General features: G+C 36.8%; 1 protein-coding gene across 1 annotated transcript; it reads left to right on the top strand.

Annotated features, from left to right (window-relative positions):
• The first annotated feature begins 13,433 nt into the window (after positions 1-13,433).
• On the top strand, positions 13,434-17,251 carry LOC311066733 (uncharacterized protein). The gene is made up of 6 exons (XM_084088063.1): positions 13,434-13,486; positions 13,588-13,643; positions 13,863-13,959; positions 14,152-14,289; positions 14,763-14,863; positions 17,079-17,251. Exons 3-6 carry the CDS (start codon positions 13,906-13,908, stop codon positions 17,167-17,169), a joined length of 384 nt encoding a protein of 127 aa, XP_083944189.1. The 5' UTR covers positions 13,434-13,486; positions 13,588-13,643; positions 13,863-13,905; the 3' UTR covers positions 17,170-17,251.
• Positions 17,252-21,879: the final 4,628 nt, after the last annotated feature.

The raw sequence follows: 21,879 nt of genomic DNA, 5'->3' as shown, positions 1-21,879 counted from the left end.
AGATTCTGATGAGCTCCTGAAAGAGCTTCAAGGCAATGAGTACAAAAGCCGTTTGCAGTGCAGCGTCAGCTACTGTACTGTACCAGGCCCTTCATCCTCCTCTCAGACAAACACACCAATCTATTAGCAGCTTCATGAAGGACAACTCATTCAGAAGAGTCTGTAATCCTCATTTGCAAGCTCTTTGTTTTGCCGGAGCTTTTAGATGTGCCTGATGTTAACAAAGACAATAATCACTGAGCCATACTTGTATGTAAACCCAACTGTTTTTAAAAGTCAGAAGAGGTTTTATTACCTGAAGATGCTTAAATTGCGTAGATAGATTCTTACATAGATCTTCAATCTTACATAGATTGCACAGATGCAGAATCTTATATTTTCAGTTTCATACATAATCAGTAACTCTACGGGAATGAATGCAGGACAAATGAGTAGTACATTAATTAATCAATTACATCATATCGATAACTAAGTTAACACTTACAACCCCCTTCATTTTTTCATATTTTGTTAGGTTGCAACCTTATGATTACATGCGTTAATATTCATGTTTCTTTAACATCAATCTACACGCCATAATGACAAAGCATTAACTGCCTTTAATTTATATGAAACCATTCCTTTTTACATTTATAAGAGCCACATGTATGAAATAATGAAACAATATTCATGCAAACGAGTTTAAACATTATGCACAAAGCTAATCTATATCCATGTGAAGTATGATCAACTTTGCAAACTTTAGGTTTATGCATGCTGGATACATTTAAAATAAATATCCTTTTGCAAATTAGCAATGGTGCGGTTTAATTATGCTAGACAGCAAAATCCCCAGAGTTAAATTATCTCTGCTCAGAGTACATATGGCCCCGTCTAAAGAGTGTTGAAGTAACTCTGAATCAGAGTTAAAGTTAATGAGATAATTAAGTGATTAATTATGTGTTGAGCATTAGTGATGAACACCTGCTTTTAACAAGGAGAATCACTGAAGGAAAGAGGAACAACAAGAACAAAAAAAAGAGAAACACAAGAACTACAACTGACTTCAGATGAAATCAACTGAAGATAAAAGAAGACATTAAGGGGCTGTTTACACGACACCATTTTCAACTAAAAACTTTTTATGCGTTTTGGACGTTCGTTAAACACGATAACGGCATTTTGGGTGACTGAACACACAAAGAACACACAAACTTTTGAAAACGGTTTCAAAGTGCACATTTTTGAAAACGGCCTCCGTGTAAACAACAAAAACGTGAATCTCTGAAGAATCTCCGATGACATCATGCACATGCGTATTACGTGTTCAGTCTATAGTGTTTCATCGCTATCTACTGGCCTGGCAGCAGAATACAGCGTTTTTAGTCGTTTTCGTGGATCCATGTGAATGGGGATTGTTTTGACAATGGTGTTGCCTGTTCGCGGAAAACTCAAAGGAAAAACTTCTCCATTTTAAGCATATCGTTGTCGTGTAAACGTACCCTAAATCTCTGAAGATCTCAGCAGAGTATTAAACAACTCCACAGCATTACCAGCTTCACTTATTAATAAACATTTTGACTTTATTTCTGCCATTCATCTGCTAGTTCTTATAGAGAATTAATAGAGTTTTAGTTGTTGATTTATTAAAAATGTTTACCATTATGGTGTTCAGTGTTTCTTTTAGCTGGGCAGTTTGACTCTTGACTTTTTATGTAAGTTTGTGGTCTTTGTAAAACTGTGTTTAACAAAATACATAATTTGTTGCAAAGGAAGCCAGAAACAAAGATGATCAGGTGCTGTAGCTTTTATCCCTGACCAAAAGTGATTATTTGTTTTAATATACTGTATTCAACAACAATACTTTCTTGCAACAGACCAGACACTCTGAACTTAGATTTTTAAATAGATATTGGCAAATTATTTTTTAAAAACACACACAGACATCAAGAATCAACATATGAATCTCAACAATGGTGACATGCTTCATGCCGCAATGCATGCTGGGAGCCAAGAGTTTTATACTATGGTGGCTCCAAGCATGCATTGCAGCATAAAACATGTCACCTTTGTTGAGATTCATATGCTGATTCTTGATGTCTGTGTGTCTAAAGATTTTCTTTCCCATAATCTTTAAAAAAAAATCACATTCAGAATGTCTGAGAATGTCACTTCCTGCTCAGCTACTGTTCGGACGCTCTTGCTTACTGCTCCGCGCTTTGCTCTATCGCTTTTACATTTTATCTCCTATTTTTTTATATATTTTATTTCCTTTATTTTATTTCCTTTTATCACCTAATTTTAACTTCAGCAAATCAGCACAGTGCTCAGACGACAAAGTTTGGATTACTACAAAAACTGAGAATTCTTTTACCCAACCAGCTTATATTCCGGGAAAGGAAAACACAACTGCCTACACTCACAAGTATAAGAGAGAAAATGCCTCTTCTGAAATCTACTTGCTGCACTAACTGCCACAGACTTTTACAAAGGATTGCAGTTCTTGAAACAAAGTTACTTACGGGACCACCAAACCAGACGGAACACACAACAGAGCTTCGTCATGGACACCCTCAGCATTCCGGTGAGTCCCATGAAACTAGTGCTCCTCGACAGGTAGAGAAACAAGCCGATCGACTTACTAATCGATGGCACACACAGGGAGCTAGACCCAAAGGCACTCGAGACATCAGATTGTCACGAGCATCACATATTGCCGCAGTAGCATCCTCTACCCCAGATACAGCTCTGACAAGGATTGCAAACACTGGTCTCCCACCACCGCCTATACATCTTGAGAACAGATTTGAAGTGCTAATGAATGTAAATGAGGAATCCCCAAATGTGATGAATGTGATCGAACACAGACTGAATGGGCCAGTGGCTAACACTGATGCTAACTGGCGCTCAAGGTCGAGCAGACAGCGGCACTCAGCTCAGAGCGCAGCCGAGCCCAGGACTCTGATAGTGGGGGACTCCATAATCAGAAACATTAGCGGCAGGGATACAACTACATGCTGCCTTCCACAAGCAACAACTTCTGATGTAAACAGGGAACTTCAGAACATTCTGATGAAACATAAGACTGCAAATCGACTCATCATTCATGTGGGGAAGAATGATATTCATAAAGAGCAGTCAGAACTCCTTAAGAAGGATTTCAATGAACTTTTTGAAACACTTAAAAGACTGAAAGTTCAAACATTCATCAGTGGACCACTCCCAGCAAGAGGAACAAACAGGTTTTCACGGTTGCTTGGGCTTAATACGTGGCTGCAAAAAACCTGCAATATAAAAGCAGTGAACTTCATTGACAATTTCAATCTTTTCTGGAGTCAGAGACAACTGTTTCATCGGGATGGCCATCACCCAAACAAACTTGGTTCAAGAGTGTTAAAGGACAATATCTACTTCTCCCTCAATCATCCTTCTGCAGTGTGTGCCAATCCACTCAATCTGAACGGCACACACACACCTGGACACAGTATGAATGACGACGGGACTTCACTTCAGCAGCAAAATGGACATGATAACACCACTCCGCCACAACAACCTCTGCTCACGGACACAATCTCAGCTGAGCTCTGCCAACAGAGCTCACCACAGACAGACATATCAGAACTGCTTGAAGATTCAACACCCAAGGACGACTTCCTGGAAAACAGCCAGGGAAGCCAGGACAGCATATTACAGCCTCCGATAACACCAGACCAACAGGCCCTTTCACCAGACACTTTCTCCCTCTCCCCAGCATCAGCATCGCCACTTCTGTGCTTCTCACAGAAAATGGAAGAACTAGTGCATGCTGGAACCAGACTATCCCACTCTTTTGCTGCGAGCCCCCAGATACCAACCAAAAAAAAGACAGGCACCATTACCACCCAAGCCTGCGGGCCCAGCTCGCCCTCCCCCTCCTTCTGTGAGAGCTCTTCGGCCTCTGCCACAACGCCAGGGCCCACACCCTCCTCCATCAGCTCGAGGTGAACCAAAAACAACTGATACCAGCTCTCAGTGATATGTGTCGGGTCCCCGTTTTGATAACAGTAACTTTCTCAAATGTTTACAGAACAAACGGGAACCCAGTGTGCCTGTATCTTTCTCTATTGCTGTTCTATTACAAGATAGAAAGTCTAAGGCCTTCAATAGCCGTGTAGCAAACCTAACTAATCTGGTGCCTCTTACACGTCAAAGTAAGATTGATGTGGGGAAAAGTAAGTCTGTTAAGTTAGCACTCTTTAACATCCGCTCACTTAAAAATAAATCACTTCTAGTCAACGACTTAATAACCACAAACAATCTGGATTTTATGCTTCTGAATGAAACCTGGCTAGAAGACAGCTGCAGTGCAACAATCCTCAATGAAGCAGCCCCCCGAACTTTACTTTTATGAGTGTCTGCAGAGCTGTTAAGAGAGGTGGGGGTCTAGCTGCTCTTTTTAAAGATATCTATCAATGTAAGCAAATATCATTTGGGAATTACTTGTCTTTCGAATATCTGGGTATTGTGTTAAAAGGTGCTCCACGCATTTTACTTATCATTATTTACAGGCCTCCAAAATACTCTCCAGCCTTTGCTGAGGACTTTACAGAACTGTTATCAACAATTACCTCAGAGTTTGACTGTTTTGCCATTGCTGGAGATTTAAACATCCACATAGATAATGCAGAAACCAATATGGCAAAAGAAATCAATACTGTTTTAAAAACTTTTGATCTGACTCAGCATGTACATTAGGGTGGCCCTTAAATGTACGAAAACATTTTTTTTCCGTTTTTCTGCAGCCTGACCCGCTAGATTTGTTCCATTTATGCTAAAAACACCCCAGAAAAAAAATGGGGCAAAAATATTAATATTTAGAGGTAGCTCAAGCACATCAAAGTTCGCTGTTTTTGTAGGCAATTCTACAAGTCAGCAAAATTCTTAATTCTAAAACGTTTAGCATTGAGCATTGTATTCAATACTATACACAGTTTGCAGAATGCATCAAATCACATAGCCTATTACTTGATCACAGTTCAACGTGAGTACTATATTAATTATTTAACCAAATATATCTTACACAACATACATTTGACTATTGTAAGATAACTGATGATACGCATCTTTTCACATTTAGTCCAGGCAAAGTAACTAATTTTGGAGCCAAAAATAGAACTAATTGTAAAATAATTTTTTGCAGCTTAGATCATTTCTATGAGGTGTCCAGAAAAACATACTAAAAGTCCTAAGAAATCCTAGTTGAGGAAATATGTTAAATTCTCATCCATCCGAGATGATACACCCCAATGGGGCTATTTTTTTCCTTTACTCCTATCAAAATGAAATTTTACACAATGAAAGTACCCATGAAGAGTCAATTTTTTTGTATTACAAGTTTCTTTGAAAATGAATTTGAATATGCAAATGAGCAACACACTAATCAAATATAGGCTACCCAAAATACACCCGCATAGGCTTAATTTTTTCCTTTACTTCTACCACAATAAAACTTTACACAGTGAAAGTGTACATGAAAAGTAACATTTTTGTTTTACAAGTTTCTTTGAAAAATCTATTTTAAATATGCAAATGAGCTCAACACTAGGCCTAATTGACTTATGGCCAAGAAAACAGTCACAAGTAGAAAAAACAGGGGCCAAATAACTAACACATTCATGTCCATTCAGTAAGTTAACTTATGCATAAACACGATAAATTTGAAGTCACTTGCCACACTTACCTGGGTCACTTGCCACAAAAAGACTTATATTGACCTTAAGAATTGATTGCACAATCTTGCCTCCAGTTGCTTTCTAAATTCTTTTTTTTTTTCTTTTTTTTTTTTTTGCGAACAAGCCTTACCTAATGACATTCCCCCACAGATAACATCAGAAGAAAGTCAGAATAGCCATCTTAGTCATTAGTTATGTGGTGAGATTAAATTTTGGGCTGGTATATTTACAAATGATTGGTATTGTTGGTAAGATTACGAGATTACAGGCAGAAGTCATTCTTACCAACTAAACGATTCACTCTCACACAGAAGACAGATGAAAAACCAGATAGACACACTTTCCATTACAGCTCTTTAAAATAATTTTGCCAGACACCAAAACTGCTTCTCTTTTTGTAGTTAGCAAGTATTTCAGACCAGGCGGGCCACACATCAGACTTCCACCGTTTGTAAAGTAGCTTTGCAGTTGTTATGAGAAGCTAGCAACAGCAATATCTAGGTTAGTTAAAAAAAAAAAAAAAAAAAAAAATCAAAAAGAAACCTCCCCATGTTGTTGTTACCTGTTGTTACCGACCCTGAAGACTATACCAGTGGGGGTTATAGTATACCCCTGGTGGGTACTTTCATTGTGTAAAGTTTCATTTTGATAGGAGTAAAGAAAAAATAACCCCATTGGGGTGTATTGTTGCCTGGCCTTATTGGCACACATCTTGGATTGGTGAGAATTTAACATATTTCCTCAACTAGGATTTCTTAGGACTTAGTATGTTGTTCTGGACACCTCATAGAAATGATCTAAGCTGCATTATTTTACAGTTAGTCTGTCGTAAAACGCTACTTTGCCTGGACTAAGTTTGCACAGTTCAAAGTCAATAGTTCAGAGTTTCTTAACACCACACATTTCTGTGAAAGTGGCTTCGTTAGCCCGTCGTTAACACAATTTATGCTTCTTCAAGAAATGCATAGAATATATTTTGTGCAAAATAGGTGTAAATTCAGAATTGCCATTAAATAAGCAAGTATGTAATTTAAATAGTTTAGATAAAATTAGGCAAGTGGTAATTATCACAAATTGAGCATAATAACTGATTATACAAAATTTCAACGTCATCGAGCCACCTCTAAATATTGTTCAAATGAGCTCATATTTTGCCTGAATTATTTTTTCATGTATTGGAACAACTTGAGCTTGAGGGGGTCAGACATTTATAAATCAAAACTTGAAAAATAAGGGCCACCTTAATGTACATGGACCCACACACAATCGTGGACACACTCTAGATTTACTCATCAGTAAGGGTCTAAACATTTCATCGATTGTTATTAAGGATGTAGCACTGTCTGATCATTTCTGTATTTTCTTTGATATATTGATCTCTCCTGCCACTGAAGCTAGATCTGTGTCTGTCAAGAAGAGATGCTTAAATGAGAACACTAGTGTACTATTTATGAAGGCTATATCCTTAACACCAAGCATATCTGCAGACTCTGTTGATTTTCTCCTTGATTCCTTTAACTCAAAAGTTAAAACTGTAATTGATGATATTGCTCCTGTTAAAGTCAGGAAGAAGAGTGGCAGACAAAAAGCACCTTGGAGAAACTCAACAGCAGTGCAAAATATGAAAAGACAATGCAGAAAAGCAGAGCGCATGTGGCGGAAGACAAAACTTGTAGTCCATTATAACATCTACAAAGACTGCATCCATGCTTTTAATATGGAACTAGTTAAACTTCAGTTAAACAAAGACAAAACTGAAGTCATTGCATTTGGAAACAAAGATGAAGTTCTCAAGGTGAACGCATACCTTCACTCTAGGGGTCAAACAACTAAACATCAAGTCAGGAATCTTGGTGTGACACTAGAGTCAGACCTTAGTTTCAGTAGTCATGTCAAAGCAATAACTAAATCAGCATACTATCATCTAAAAAATATTGCAAGAATTAGATGCTTTGTTTCCAGACAAGACTTAGAGAAACTTGTTCATGCTTTCATCACCAGCAGGGTGGATTATTGTAATGGACTCCTCACTGGCCTTCCCAAAAAAACCATAAGACAGTTGCAGCTCATACAGAACGCTGCCGCCAGGATTCTGAGCAGAACCAGAAAATATGAACATATCACACCAGTCCTCAGGTCTTTACACTGGCTCCCAGTTAAATTTAGGATTGATTTTAAAGTATTATTACTGGTATATAAATCATTCAATGGCCTAGGACCTCAATACATTGCAGATATGCTCACAGAATATAAACCCAACAGATTACTCAGATCATTAGGATCATTCAAGAAGATTCAAGATTCAAGATTTTATTATTTGTCACATACACAGTTATATACAGAATATACAACCAATAGTGAAATGTAAATAGGGTCAACTCCAAGATAGTGCAATATTATAAAACACTAAGAAATAATTAACAATATAAGCAATATAAAGATAACATATTCTAATAATAAAAAATCTGTATGCTAAACAGAGAATATTTACAAAAATAAATATTAGTATATAAACAAATAGTAACGAGGGTTACATGGCAGCAATGTAAAGTGCAAGAAGATGCAGTTTTGTAGCTGCATTACAATAAAGAGCAGTTAGTGCAGAGTGCAGATATTAATGTGCTGAGTGCAGGTATCAATGTTCAGAGTACAGACGATGTTAAGAGACCAAGTTTAGGAGCCTAATGGCCTGGGGGAAGAAGCTTCTCCTAAGTCTCTCTGTTTTAGACCTCACACTGCGGTAGCGCTTACCAGATGGCAGCAAATTGAAGGGACAGTTATGTGGGTGGTTGAAGTCTTTAATAATTTTGTTGGCTCGACTCTTGCAGCGTTTATGGTAGATGTCTTGCAGGGGTGGAAGAGAGGACCCAGAGATGCGCACAACTCTCTGAAGTGCTTTACAGTCGTGACTAGAGCTATTCCCATACCACACTGTGATACACTGAGCTAAAACGCTTTCTATGGCCCCTGTATAGAACGTTTTTAGGATCGTTGGTGATACCTTAAATTTTCTCAGCTGTCTCAGATGGTATAGTCTTTGCCTTGCTTTCTTCACGTGTGTATGGATGTGAGAAGTCCAAGTAAGATCCTCAGAGATGTTCACACCGAGGTACTTGTAGCTGCTCACCTTCTCCACAGGTGTCCCACTGATCATGAGAGGAGTAAAGGCCTGCTGTCTCTTTCTGAAGTCCACAATCAGCTCTTTGGTTTTGGTCACATTCAGAGAGAGACAGTTGTCCTGGCACCAAGATGTTAATTTTTCAACCTCTTCCATGTATGCAGTCTCGTTGTTGTTGGAGATAAGGCCCAGAACCACTGTGTCGTCAGCGAATTTGACAATAGAAGTGGAGCTGTGAGAAGCCACACAATCATGTGTGTAGAGAGAGTAAAGTAGGGGACTCAGAACGCAGCCCTGTGGTGCTCCTACGCTCAGGGTGATGGAGTCGGAGGTGAACCGGCCTACTTTCACTACCTGGGGTCTATATGAAAGAAAGTCCTGAATCCACTTGCAGAGGGAAGAATTCAGACCCAGATTTAGGAGTTTGGAAGTTAATTTGCTGGGAATTATAGTGTTAAAGGCTGAGCTGTAGTCGATGAAAAGCAGCCTTGCATAGTTCCCATTTTTGCTGTCGATGTGAGTGAGGGAGGAGTGTAGGACGTGAGAGATGGCATCCTCAGTAGATCTGTTTGGCCGATAGGCAAACTGAAGAGGGTCCAGTGTATCAGGTATGAAGGAGCAGATGTTGTTTTTTACCAGTCTCTCAAATATCTTCATGACTGTAGATGTGAGGGCGATTGGACGATAGTCATTCAGGCATAAGGGTTTATTGTTCTTCGGCACAGGAATGATGACAGATTTTTTAAAAGATGAGGGGACCACGGAGGTAGCAAGGGACTCGTTGAAGATAGATGTAAACAATCCAGCGAGCTGGTCAGCACAGCACCTCAGAACGCGACCAGAGATGCCATCAGGACCGGCTGCTTTCCTGACATTCACTCGCTTTAGCGCCCGCCTAACCTCGTCCTCCGACACGGTGATTGCAGGGTTGTCGCCGCTCTGGCTTTCATGCGCGCCGAGAGGCAGAGTTGCGCTTCCGCGATTGCAATCAAAGCAAGCAAAGAAAGAGTTTAACTCATCAGCCAGCGACGGATCTGCTCTCACCTCTGTGGAGGAATTGGTTCCGAAGGTGCAGATGGTCCTCAGTCCCTGCCACATGCGTCGGGAGTCATTTAGTTGGAAGTGAGACTCCACACGATCCCTGTAGCGGAGTTTGGCGTCTTTTACTGCGTGGCGAAGAGCATAGCACGCTGATTTGTAATCGCTCATATTCCCTGACAGAAGACCAGCGTTGTATGTCTCCGTGCGTTTGTTCACTGCAGCACGAATATTTTTGTCAACCCATGGTTTTTCCCATCATATCAGCTAGAAATACCAAGGGTTCACTCTAAGCATGGCGAGTCCGCTTTTAGCTATTATGCCAGCCGCAGCTGGAACCAGCTTCCAGAGGAGATCAGACGTGCTCCTACAGTAGTCACATTCAAATCCAGACTCAAAACACTTCTGTTTAACTATGCATTTAATGAATGAGCACTGTGCCAATGTTCGTCCGACTGTTTGTACTGTACTGTATTTTATTTTTTATTTTTCTAAACTGTTTTAATTATTCTTATTTCTTTTTATTATTTTAATTTCTTCTATGTAAAGCACTTTGAATTGCCACTGTGTATGAAATGTGCTATATAAATAAACTTGCCTTGCCTTGCCTTGCCTTGATCTGTTGCAATAAAGTATTTTAGTTGAATATAAGCAATTAAAAATAAATAACCACTTTTGGTCAGGGATAAGATTAGTGCTTTATTCTTCTTTGTGATGCTGAAAATTATTGTCACCTGGCCATCTTTGTTCCTGGTTCTCTTTGTAACAAATTATGTGCTTTGATAAACACTATTAGAAAGACCACAGTCAAAAGTCAAACTGACCAACTAAATCAGACACTGATCACAATAATGGTGACCAAACATTTTCGATAAAACATCAATATCTAAACCTCGGTTAACACTCAATAAGACCTTCTGTGGACATCTGAAAGAAATAAAGCCGATCTGGTTAATAATATGTGAAACTGGAACACTGTTTGTGGAGTTGTTTAATCCTCCTCTGCTGAGATCTTCACAGATTTAATGTCTTCTTTTCTCTTCAGTTGATTTGATCTAAGGCTGTGGTTGAAGTCAGTTGTAGTTCTTGTGTTTCTCTTTCCTTCAGCGATTCTGCTTGTTAACAGCAGGTGTTCATCACTAATTCTCAATCATAATCACTTAATTATCTCATTAACTTTAACTCAGTTAAATTGATTCAGTGCTACTTCAACATTTTGTAGAGTGGGACCATATGTACTCTGAGCAGAGTTAATTTAAGACTTGTGATTTTGCTGTGCATATTCTTAATCTTAATTTATACACTGTTTTATAGTAGTTTCAGGTCTCTGTTAAAGGAATATTTCAACTAAAAAAAAATGGTGTATGCCTCCCTCTGAATGCACAAGGAGAAAATATGTCCCTATTCATTATAACTGCAAGAGGGGAAAAAACACTAGTTGATTCTTTAAAAAATTCTGTTTGTGTGTCCAAAAGAAAGTCTCAAGTTTGGACCGACTCAAGGGTGAATCAAGCTTTCACTGTAAATGCCAATAATGGCTCATTTGGCCACATCCAAGTCCAGCCAAGCAGCCGTTTCCTCCAAACAGAGCCGATTCACAGGACAGATCAGAACAGGTGATTGATATTTGCTAACTCTTTATGTCAGTGAGTGTTTTTCCTGTGTGTGATGATAATGAAGGGAACAATAGTGCATTTAATCGTGTTATGACAGCTGTCAACAACAATCAATCTTCTCAGATTACACATGCTTTCCTCTATAAGAAAACATACTCATTGGAGAGTTGTGTACATTAGATTTCGCCTCAAGCATGTTCTGTCCAGAGTGCTTAATGTCAACTTAATGATATACAGTGAAATTATGGTTAAATAGTCAATTATATATATATATATATATATATATATATATATATATATATATATATATATATATATATATATATATATATATATATATATATATATATATATATATATGGACTGTGAACTAGCTTGATAAAGCTGTGGTTGGGATAGGAATAATGTCCTCAGACGTTAAGACAATTACTTCTAACAGCCCACCAGAAACCAGGGTCATAACAGCACACAAGTCACGAGAAATGTGGGCCGATTTTAAGAGAGACTGCTTTATATAATTAAAGACACTAACAGATCTTCTTTTAGCAATTCTGTCATTTATTTGGAATAACATGCACTGATAAATCATCCACAACATACAATTTAGATTTTAATTACATCATTAGTACATTATGTAGTCACATATGACACTATTTCCTCATGCCAGTTTAGATTAAGACACATTAATAATAGTTTTAAGAGGAGATCATCAAAATAATATATTTGTATTATTGTTTACAATTCATGCTTCTATCTTTGAATATAGTGGTTTGGCATCTCATCTCATACAGCAAGCACTAAGTTTACTTATAGAATTACAAGTTTTGCTATCTTGTGTGGTTTGCCTTGTTTTCATTCATCCCCAAGGTTTTTAAATGCATAATATATGAACTTATTCTGATCATTGCCAGTTTTCTACAGATGACGTGCAGCAAACAGAGCAGATCTGAGAGGTTCTGTTCAAACTACAGCAAAGTGATGGAGGTCGTGTCTGTGTCCGAGTAGTCAAAGTTGTCATCTCCTTGGTTAGAATTATCCCAGAAGTTTAGATTATTAACCTTACAAATATCTGTCCGGGTGATGCTAATAATGACTATGACATAAAGTATGTAGATGCTTAGAAAAAAGCCAAAGCAGAATCGGTCTAGGCGGTAAGCAAAGGCCACTTTACTACTTTTCTCCTCTTCTCCTTTATCCAAGTTCTCCAAAATATATATATTTAAAAATTGGACCGAAATGAACCGAAAATGAAATGGAAATGAACCGAAATGGACCGAAAATTTCCTGTCGAATATTATAGGTTGTATTGTTTAAACAGAATGAATATTTTGGAAGTGAAATCTGAAAGGTGAATATGGATTATTGAATATCCATTTTATAATGAAAATGTGTGTCAAATATTTTTAATTGAAACACACCGGTGGCAAGCCGATAGTCGGTCCACGTGTTTCTGAGCGCTTACAGGACATCTTTAATTTATAAATGTATATTTGTTTTAATTTATTTTTTACAGTTAAAAAGAATCTGAAAGCACAGAATTAAAAAAAAAATGGTGAAACTGACCTAATAGCTGTAGCAATATCAAAAGCAAAGTGTTGGTGGTATAAAAAAAATACTGCCTATGAGCATTTTTAGCACGCGTTCAAATGAAATATGGGGCTTGAGTGTTCGTAAAAACAACAATAAAAAAATTTGAAATGATAAAAAAGCCACAATTGTCCCACTAATACTATCACGTGCAGTAGTGGTAATTTGCACCTATGAATGGGTCATAGAACTTCAAAATGAGTTTTAAATTCATGATTTAATAATGAGATTTTTATTCAAGTAAGGTTCTTATTCTAGATGTTTATGTTTGTAAATGCTGTGTGACTTTGACGCGTTTTAATGTGCGTGCGCGTGAACACTCGAGCCGCCTTCAAGTTCAAACACTGGAGCGGAGATGAGTTGCCATGGAAACGGCAACTGTTTACTGCAACTGTCAGCAAAACTCAGTCTCTCGCTGTTGTTTTCACTGCTTTCAGGTGAGTTTAGCCTCTAAAATCACACAAATAATACACACAACTGTTCTTGACACTTATCTTACTTGTAATTGACACGCTTCTGTTGAATATTTACTTTATAGAAATGGTTTAGTGTCTTCGAAAAAGTCCGTTATTATCTCAACCGTTTTCAGAAGAGGTAGGCTAACTTTATAGCTTGAGCTTTTGTTTATGAAAGTTTGGGCCTTTAATCACATCTTATGTGTAGATGAGAGGTTTTGATAGTTTTGTAAAGATTTTGCTTGGACGTGAGCTAATTTATTTAACGTAAACGTACTGTTAATCGGTGACGTCACTTACATGGAGTGCTTAAAAATTGCTGAAACAAATATTGATAAAAATTGTTCTGTGATTTCAGCAGCAACACAAATAATCCCTCTACAACAGAGGAAAGCTCCAAAATGTCAACATTTCTGAAGAAAGCTGCAGCCAGAGAAGTGGGAAACACAGGTGAGGTGAGGAAGCTCATTAAATAACAGAAGCAAAATTGGTTGCAACTCCGGTTTCATCACAAATTTAAGGAAACAGGCCTAACTATTATAGTTATGTTAAATTATTTTATAAGCGTCAAATTATTATTATTATTATTTTGTGATCAATTGTACTTTTATTTTTTGTGATCAATTGTACTTTTATTTCTCCATCAGGGTGTGGCCAAAGTGATGCTCTGTCGTCATTGCAAGTTTTCTGACAAAAGCCAGTCAATTCTCCTACAGCAAGATCTAATGAAACACTGGCACGTGACCAGAACACTTCACTGCATTTACATACATTCAAAACCAAAGGTGCGTTAAAGACTCATCTGGCAAGATTTCACTCTGGAAAAAAAAGCAAGAGAGTTTTCTACATTCAGTTGTTCAGTTTGTGAGTTCAGTGACATCTGTGAGGAAAAGACATAGTTTAGCCATCTAAAGCAACATGAGACTGTAACATGCCCTTTTGCAAACCGTACATTTGAAACAAATATATTATCAACTTTTAAAACGCACAAAAATTGCAAACATAGTAGACAAACTCCACAGGATTTAAAAGGATCTGTTTTAATGCATTGCGAACAATTTGTAACTGAAGAGGGGAGTATTTGGCAAAAGTGTATTTTTCATACATATGTCACCAAATAAGGCAGTACATGGTGAGAGAAAACAAAACACAATTCATTAGTTGTCTCTATCTGAGATTCTAGAAAGTTCTTCAGCACTTCAAGTGGCTTTATCTATTTTCTTTCTCTTGTATACCTCTCCTCTTTCTACACTGATAGAGAGACTACAAAAATGATGTAAAGGAGCTTGAGGAGAGGCTGAAAAACCAAGGAAAAGGAGATAAGGCGTTTGCGAAAATTAAACTTTCAAATGCAAGAGGGTAAGCATTTCAGTTTTACAGTTCCACCTGTACTGCATTTTGCAAAAAAAAAAGTGATGTGAAAATTTAGATGTTTGGGTGAACAATTTTAATTTGATCATTCAAACATGTATCGCCTTTTGCTTTGTTTCACACTGACTACTCACTGACATAAACATCTTTATCCTCATGGAAATAATATACAACTTTAATTAAAGGTACACTATGGCTGCGTTTACACTCGCGTCTCGCCTCCCTCAGTGCTACCGCGACAAAGCATGTACGCGACAAATGACGTCAGAAAAGTGTCAGTACATTATAATTGGTTATGGTCTATTACTATACCGATACCGAATCGTCCTCGTTTGCATCGCGATGCATCGTTGAAACGATTAATTTCGACACCCCTAATGTCACGTTGTCACTTCACTGTACATTCGCTCCTTAGTGGTCAGCTGCAAAATCGAAATCGTTGGCACTTTAAATCGTTGATGCTTTAAATGCCGTTTCAGTATTTTATACTTTGTTCCTGGAGTTCATAAAGTTTGTGAAGTGTTTTGCGCTAAAAATGTCCAATGTTTGTAAATGTGATCATTTTCTAATCTCACCTCTTAAATGTGTAAATATCAAGAATATTTTGATTATCCATTTCATGACTCCTTTAGCACACAAAAATGTTCTTTTTCACGTCTCCAATTTAAAGAGAGGTCATACTCTAATGAAAATAATACTTTTGCACTTTTTGATGAATCATTGACATCTTTTTTACACAGTATGGATTATTGGATTATTTAGGGCCTCTTTGGCAGCTAATTCCAAACTTGTTTTCAAATTTTAAAATGATCAATCTCATTTCTTTACAGACCATGTCAAAAAGACACATCGGAGGCACTGAGATCAAGGTCTGCATGGCACAAAAGTTAAAAGATCTGAGGAGACGAGCAGAAAGGTAATCTTCAGATGATCCAACATCAGTCTATTCCTCAGTCTATTTTGTGATCTATTCACAAATTGTCAATAGTGCTTTTTATAAAAAAGACGCATCACTCTTATACAGTTGTTTAAGCCAAGATGAAAACGACATTGCTGTTCGCCAGCATTTTTTGTTTCCATAGCATATTCACAAAACATTTAATGACTGACTAATAACAATACAATTACAAATTATTATTAATAATAATAATAATAATAATATCACTAAAAATATATAGGCTTAATAGCTAACGGTCTTTAGATCCGAACACAGCAACACAGTCATCTGTGAAAATCAAAAGCAGCTTCAAACACCGCCTTAAAAGAAAATGTATATCATGAAATCAAAATGGACCCTATTTACTTTGTTAGCGCACATTACTTTGTCTTGAGGTGAACAATTAATCTGTTTAAGTTAATACACAGAAAACAAATTGTTTGTCGTGGTAATCATTAATCAAAATCTGAAAATTTGCTTTCGCCCTGGAATGGCGTCCCTTCTCTGATGACGTCTGTTTGACGAGTTGGGTTTGAACATCCTTAACCCTCCCTTCCAACCGTTAGTCTGCTATGAGCAGAGATGGAGAGGAGGAGCGCTAAAGTAAAACCCTGCCCTCTGTTCAATATTCCGTTTCACTTGGAAATGCTTCACAACACTGAAATAAAGTCGGTTGCAACTTCCGATTCACGCAGACTTTAATGAAGAGACAGATGCCAAAAGTTAGGACCATTTTGCTTTCACTTTTAGGGAATAAGAGCACGTTTACATCCATGTTCTTAATGCGATTATGAACTCATTATGAACTTATTGAACCAACTCATTAAGATCTTCAGAAATGCTTGATAATTGGGCACAGGATTGGGTATTGCTAAGATACCGATGACACTAAATCCATTTTAAGGTTTTTATCCAAAGGAAATTTTTAAGACCTTATATACGTTTTTTTATTTTTTTTTTATTGCTCTTTTATAGCATTTCAACTTACATGCCAAGGAACCTTGGCTGGCATGCCGTTAAAACACCAACCAACCTACAAAGATACTAATAAATGTGTAATCCTTTGAACCTTCTAGAGGGCATGCTGTAGGATCTGCTTGTTTATATATTTGGCTACAGCCAATATACATAGACCAGTCATCACTTGAAATTAACAGATACAATCCTGAAATCCAGAAAGAAAAGAAAGAAAATTTTAGTTTATCAGGATAGACTGATAGTGTTTGCACTGCCCTAATCTTTGATTGTTTTTCTATCCCAAAACAGGATGCCTGCTGAAGGAGACAGAGGACTGAGACAACACACGTTCACAAACACACAATACACACACACACGCCCTTATACATCATCGTTTTAGAGGCTTTTTTTTAATGTATAATTTTAATTTGGTTTTGCTTTGTTTTAAACATTCAATTTGTATTGCATATTTTGAAATGAAATAAAAGCTTAATTTGAATTATTTGTTTTAATGTTGGGAAACATGGCTATAGGCCCTACAAAAGAACATGGTAGGCCTACCGTTGTCTGTGGTATATTGCTTAATGATTTTTACATGGGTTTCACATGAAGTTGCAGGTTTACATGGGGTGTAGGTTTAACATAGATTGTTGATGGGTTTCAAATGTTATTCCATGGGTCTCGCATGGGAATTTTACGTTTCACATGTGATCTCATGGGGTTCACATGTGATTATAGGTTTCACATGTGATTATAGGTTTCACATGGGAATTTTACGTTTCACATGTGAGCTCATGGGTTTCACATATGGGGCGCCGTTTGTAAAGCGGCTCACGCTGAAAATAACAGCAACATTTTGTCACATTTAGCTTCAAACAATGTTTAAAAAACTGGTATGAATTTTTGACGGTCACTTTTTACCACATTTACAACAATATTTGTCAACTTAGAAATATTTTAAATAGTTAAATCTAAATATTAAATGTTACACCTAAATGTTAAATCTAAATGCTAAATCTAAATCTAAATGTTAAATCTAAATCTAAATCTAAATCTAAATGTTAAATCTAAATGTTAAATCTAAATATAAATCTAAATGTTAAATCTAAATATAAATCTAAATGTTAAATCTAAATCTAAATGTTAAATCTAAATGTTAAATCTAAATCTAAATGTTGAATCTAAATGTTTCGGGTGAAACTAAATATTTAACTAATATGCAAATTCCAAATGCCGGTAACCGGAAGTGCCAAAATAAAAGCTCGAGGAGGTCAGTGTGTGTTTATAGTGGTTTATAGTGTCAAATAACGAATAAAAACCATCTCATAATAATAACTATAATATAATGATAATAACTACCTAAAATAATAAACACGTTTGGAGAAACTGTAGAGTTTCGTGATGAGAGTGATGACAGAGTGATGACATGATGTTCAGTCAAAGTGAGCCCCCTCGTGGCTATTATGGCTACAGGTCTTAAGTCCCACACTTTTCATAAAAGTGACACTAGCCTACTCTTCAAATACAGTTTCTCCAAACGTGTTTATTATTTTAGGTAGTTATTATCACGATAATCCATGTCCAAAAGTCCATTTCCTCGGATGAGATGTTTTTTATTCGTTATTTGACACTATAAACCATGCTATAAACCACTATAAACACCCACTGACCTCCTCGAGCTTTTATTTTGGCACTTCCGGTTACTGGCATTTTGAATTTGCATATTAGTTAAATATTTAGTTTCACTCGAAACATTTAGATTCAACATTTAGATTTAGATTTAACATTTAGATTTAGATTCAACATTTAGATTTAACATTTAGATTTAACATTTAGATTTAGATTTAATATTTAGATTTAACATTTAGATTTAACATTTAGATTTAGATTTAATATTTATATTTAACATTTAGATTTAGATTTAGATTTAACATTTAGATTTAACATTTAGATTTAGCATTTAACATTTAACATTTAACATTTAGGTGTAACATTTAATATTTAGATTTAACTATTTAAAATATCTCTAAGTTGACAAATATTGTTGTAAATGTGGTAAAAAGTGACCGTCAAAAATTCATACCAGTTTTTTAAACATTGTTTGAAGCTAAATGTGACAAAATGTTGCTGTTATTTTCAGCGTGAGCCACTTTACAAACGGCGCCCCATATTCACATGTGTTTCACATGTAATCACATGTGTAAATGTTCCAAAAGCACACATTTCCCATGTGCAAAACACATGTTTCACATGTGATCCACATATTTCACATGTGCAAATCACGTTTTTACATGTTAAATTTCACATGTGCAAAATCACACGTGCATGTGGTCACATGTGACCACATGAGTTTTTGCACATGTGAAGTTCATGTGTTTTTTCTGTAAGGGAAGTCAAGTTTCCACATATTCTGTCAAGAAACAATTAGTTGGCTCAGTAAGTTAGCTGTACTTTTCAATTTCAAAATAAAAATTCTAAAATACTTATCAGCATTATACATTTAGTAATAAATGAACTTACCCGTCAAACGCAGTTCTCTCCCTCACGATACTTCAGAGTCATTACTAGTCGCTGCCTGATGCATCGTCACTTTCTCGTCCAAGCTCTTTTAATATCGCTTCAACGTAAGATAACACCTTTTTCTGCTGCTTTCCCCTCTCCAGATGCCATTTTTAAATCTAAAATGCTCACAAAATACAAATATACCCTCGAATCTTCCCTCACTCGTCTCTGTCACAGCCATTCACTTGTCACTACATGACGCGCCTCTCACTAACAACGTCGTGATCCCGCCCATCTGCTCCACTGATTCGTCGGCTGTTTCAGCATCTGATTGGACTAGATGTATGATTGACATATGATTAGGAAGCTGACATTCTCAGCTTTTAACACGTGCCTGATATGTATATCATCGTCATGATTAGAGGACTTGAGCTGTGTCCCAAAGCAAAGAGTATAGAAGTAACAAGAGGCGAAACTCCGTTGCAGTTTTGACAACAGCCACTAGGTGGCGCTTCGGTAGCGCGGCCGCCATTTTGGACTGAACCAACGGCTTTACCGTTAGCACAACTACTGTACAGCATTAACATTATGTCTGGAAATAATTGGAAACAAAGAAAACAGTGTTCTGCCATCAACTGCAACAACTACCAGTGTACAAACAATCAACTAGCATTTCATAGATTCCCCAAAGATCCAGAGAGGTAAAGTAGAAAAGGTTTTTATTAACTTTAAAGTGATCTAACGTCAACGATAACAGGTGCTGTAACGTTAATGTAAGCTATCCCATAACCGCAGTAACAGTTTGCTAATGTTATGTATTTGGTCGAAATTGTCAAGACTCGAAATGGGCTTTTTAAATCGCATACTTTCAGAGATATGAACCTAACCTGGCAAATGACCGCTTTATTAATTCATTGTTATCACTAAATTAACCCTTTAACTAGTGTCACCTTTTTTTCGCATAAACATGAAAATCACTATCCAAACTTAAATGGTTGTAATTCAAGAATGCTTTGGAATTTAGACCTATGGTTGGTCTTGTTTTAATTTGTCAGATTATTGTTGAAGTGAAATAAATTATGAAAGTGAAACAGAAAAAAGTTATGCAAGTTTGAGTTTATTAAAATGTACAAATTTAAAATATAATTATTTATATTTTATATAAATATATATATTACAAAATATATTTTACTCTAGAACTGCAAGAAAATGAAAGCAAAAAATCTGAACAAATTGTGTTCCACATTTTAGGTTGATATGTTGATATTTCGCTTCCTCACCCTGTCTGCCGTGTGCTCTAACGTTACACGGTTTGGAGCTGCGCGCTCTTGCTCGCTCGCTTTAGATTCCGGGTGATTTTAGCTAATTTGCGGGCATCAGGGAGCCGCTATCAATATGCGGGAGACTCCCGGATCTTCCGGGAGACATGGGATATGTCTGCTCTAGAGATATTAAAAACTAGAAACTACTTTTTAGTTAATTTAACCGCTTTTGAATTTGAACCGGTATCGTTCAATTCTATGACAGCTGTGTTGCGTTCAGTCCAAGATGGCGGAGCTGCAGCTCTGCGCATGGGTGAGTTTGTTGCAATGGAACGTTCTATTGAGTTTCGCCTCTTGGTACTTCTATACTCTTTGCCCAAAGTGAAGGCTGCGTCCTTCGAAGGCCGTGTTTGAAGGCCGATTGCGTCACCGCGGCGAGACGAAACGTCACAGCGGCGCGACGAAGGACGTCCCAATAGAGAGCCTAAGTCCCTCCCCTTCCGGTCGACCACCATGGGACCTTATTTCGGAAAAATATTGTATGGTAGTCAATGGCGAGAGACAACAAATATTTTGATCTCGTTTGAATTGTGCCCTGATTTACACATATGATGTTTGTCAATTTAAAAGATACATTTTAAAGTTAAGAAAGTCGCATCTTTCAAATAGAAGATGTTGAAAGACGTATTTTGGGCATCATTTTGCTTAGTAATAAGTGAAGCTGGTAATGCTGTTTGTGGAGTAGTTTAATCCTCCTCTGCTGAGATCTTGAGAGATATAACCTCTTTTAATCTCAGTTGATTTAGGCTACGTTTACACTAAGGCGGTGGTTGAAGAAAGTTGTAGTTCTTGTGTTTCTCTTTCCTTCAGTGATTCTGCTTGTTATCATCATCAGTTGTCTTCAACATATATTTGTGGCCATCTCAGGTTAAACTTCATGACATTTACCTTTATTTAAGGAAGAAGGCTTGTTTTTTCAGTGGTCTGAATGTCTGTATTTTTAAGGAAAGTTAGCAGTTTTATATAAAACAAAAGTGAAATCATTGATAAATATTACTACATTTTCTCTGTAAAAATACATGTTTTTACAGTGTAGGATTATATAACTAGTTGTTGAAAGTTTACTGAAAGTTGTTGAAAGTTTACTGCTCAATGTAAACTTAAATGTATCATTTTATAAACTAAGAAAGTGGGCCAATTCTGTCCAGAGAATGATTGAAATAGTACACTTATGGAAAATAATTGCTAAGAATGTAAATGTGTACCTTGAAATGCAATGTAAGTCGCTTTGGATAAATGTAAATGTATAAGAGTACTTGTAAGTGTCCAACATAAAAACAATAAAT

This window comes from Abramis brama (genome assembly GCF_963993115.1).
Source record: "Abramis brama genome assembly, chromosome: 1".
Lineage (NCBI taxonomy): Eukaryota > Metazoa > Chordata > Actinopteri > Cypriniformes > Leuciscidae > Abramis > Abramis brama.
This window is presented reverse-complemented; position numbering and strand designations above follow the sequence as displayed.

Bases quoted from the DNA above. Each gene is read 5' to 3' on its own strand.
- LOC311066733 (XM_084088063.1), top strand. From the start codon at position 13,906: ATGTCAACATTTCTGAAGAAAGCTGCAGCCAGAGAAGTGGGAAACACA. The intron at 14,290-14,762 runs GTGCGTTAAAGA...CTACACTGATAG, and splicing joins ACATACATTCAAAACCAAAG to AGAGACTACAAAAATGATGT. The intron at 14,864-17,078 runs GTAAGCATTTCA...ATCCCAAAACAG, and splicing joins AAACTTTCAAATGCAAGAGG to GATGCCTGCTGAAGGAGACA.